At 40.1% G+C, this 1,199-nt stretch overlaps 1 protein-coding gene across 2 annotated transcripts in view; it reads left to right on the top strand.

Annotated features, from left to right (window-relative positions):
• Positions 1–376: 376 nt before the first annotated feature.
• LOC119586455 (NPC intracellular cholesterol transporter 1-like) overlaps positions 377–1,199 on the top strand; it is a gene marked incomplete at its 3' end in the record, with an annotated part of 40,814 nt that continues 39,991 nt past the window's right edge. For both annotated transcript variants that reach the window (XM_037935188.1, XM_037935187.1), the window contains 1 exon segment: positions 377–762. In XM_037935188.1, the coding sequence (XP_037791116.1) occupies positions 697–762 (66 nt within the window). In that variant the 5' untranslated portion in view covers positions 377–696.

The raw sequence follows: 1,199 nt of genomic DNA, 5'->3' as shown, positions 1-1,199 counted from the left end.
TCATTCATTTATAAACTGTAAATTGGCATTGACATTGACACTGAGGATCAGCAGTAGTTGTACGCCGAGTGACTATAAACGCGTTTTTATATTCTTCTTTGTGACAGTGACCCTGATTTTTTAGAATCGACCCCATGATTCTGACTTGAACATTTTCTTTAAGATACTACGCATCTCTTTAAAAGTCAACTAAAAAACAAATCGCAAGAATGTCTTATGACTCTCAGATACCCACAGTCATGCAGGCATTCCTAAGGTATCTCGTAAGTCATGAGAAAATCTGACTGACACACTTCCGAAAAGGAAACATGGCAACAGCGTGTCAGTAAAGGCGACATGGCAACGACGGCGCGTGATTCAGTACCCCGCCTGACGCCAGAGAGAGCAGACATACACCTATCCGTCTTCCTCGCTATTTGTTTCCGCTTTGTATTCCCCCCCCTAAAAAAGGACTATATTTTTACATCATTGTGACTTAAATCCTGCTTTTATAGAGAGCAGACACACACACAAAAAAGAGCAAGAAGATGGAGAGTGACTGACATAAGAGAGATCACACTGTAAACAAAACAAGAGATCGTGATAGAAGGGAAACTAATTCTATGGGGGAGGTTTTGAAAAGGCCGTTTTGAGACGTGAATTTCACCCATTCCGAGAGAAGGAGAGAGAGAAGGGGGCCAAGACAGACACAGAACAATGGCTTGGAAGTCGCCTTTGTCTCTTACAGTGTTCCTGGTTGTGTTTGCGGCTTCTGTCAGTCAGGTGAGTGTCCTGAGTGATTTCTTATTAATTTCATTGTTATGTTTTTAGTCGAGTAGTGGTTTTAATTTTCATTTGACGTCGATGTCTGGGGATGTCTGAGAGCAGTCTGTGTATGAGACATTGTTTGTTTACATTGTGTTGCTGTTAGAATTTGTCTTATCAGTAGTCTTATGTGATAGGACTTATCTGCCAGGACCTAGAAGAAGCATAACAGTAAGATCAGGCTTGCTTTGTTATTTTGAAGTGCTGGTGCGGTCTCTCTGCATTGGCAAGTTCGCCTCATTTATTTATTGGTGGCCTGATTTCTTGGGAATTGTGTGATGCTGTGGGGTCACCATTGAAAAAAAAAGAAAATTTAAGCAATAGTAAATTATGTTATTATCACACCAAATAATAACTCGTATATGATTTTGAAAAAGATTTAGGTACTTGTGTAT

Source organism: Penaeus monodon, chromosome 21 (genome assembly GCF_015228065.2).
Source record: "Penaeus monodon isolate SGIC_2016 chromosome 21, NSTDA_Pmon_1, whole genome shotgun sequence".
Lineage (NCBI taxonomy): Eukaryota > Metazoa > Arthropoda > Malacostraca > Decapoda > Penaeidae > Penaeus > Penaeus monodon.
This window is presented reverse-complemented; position numbering and strand designations above follow the sequence as displayed.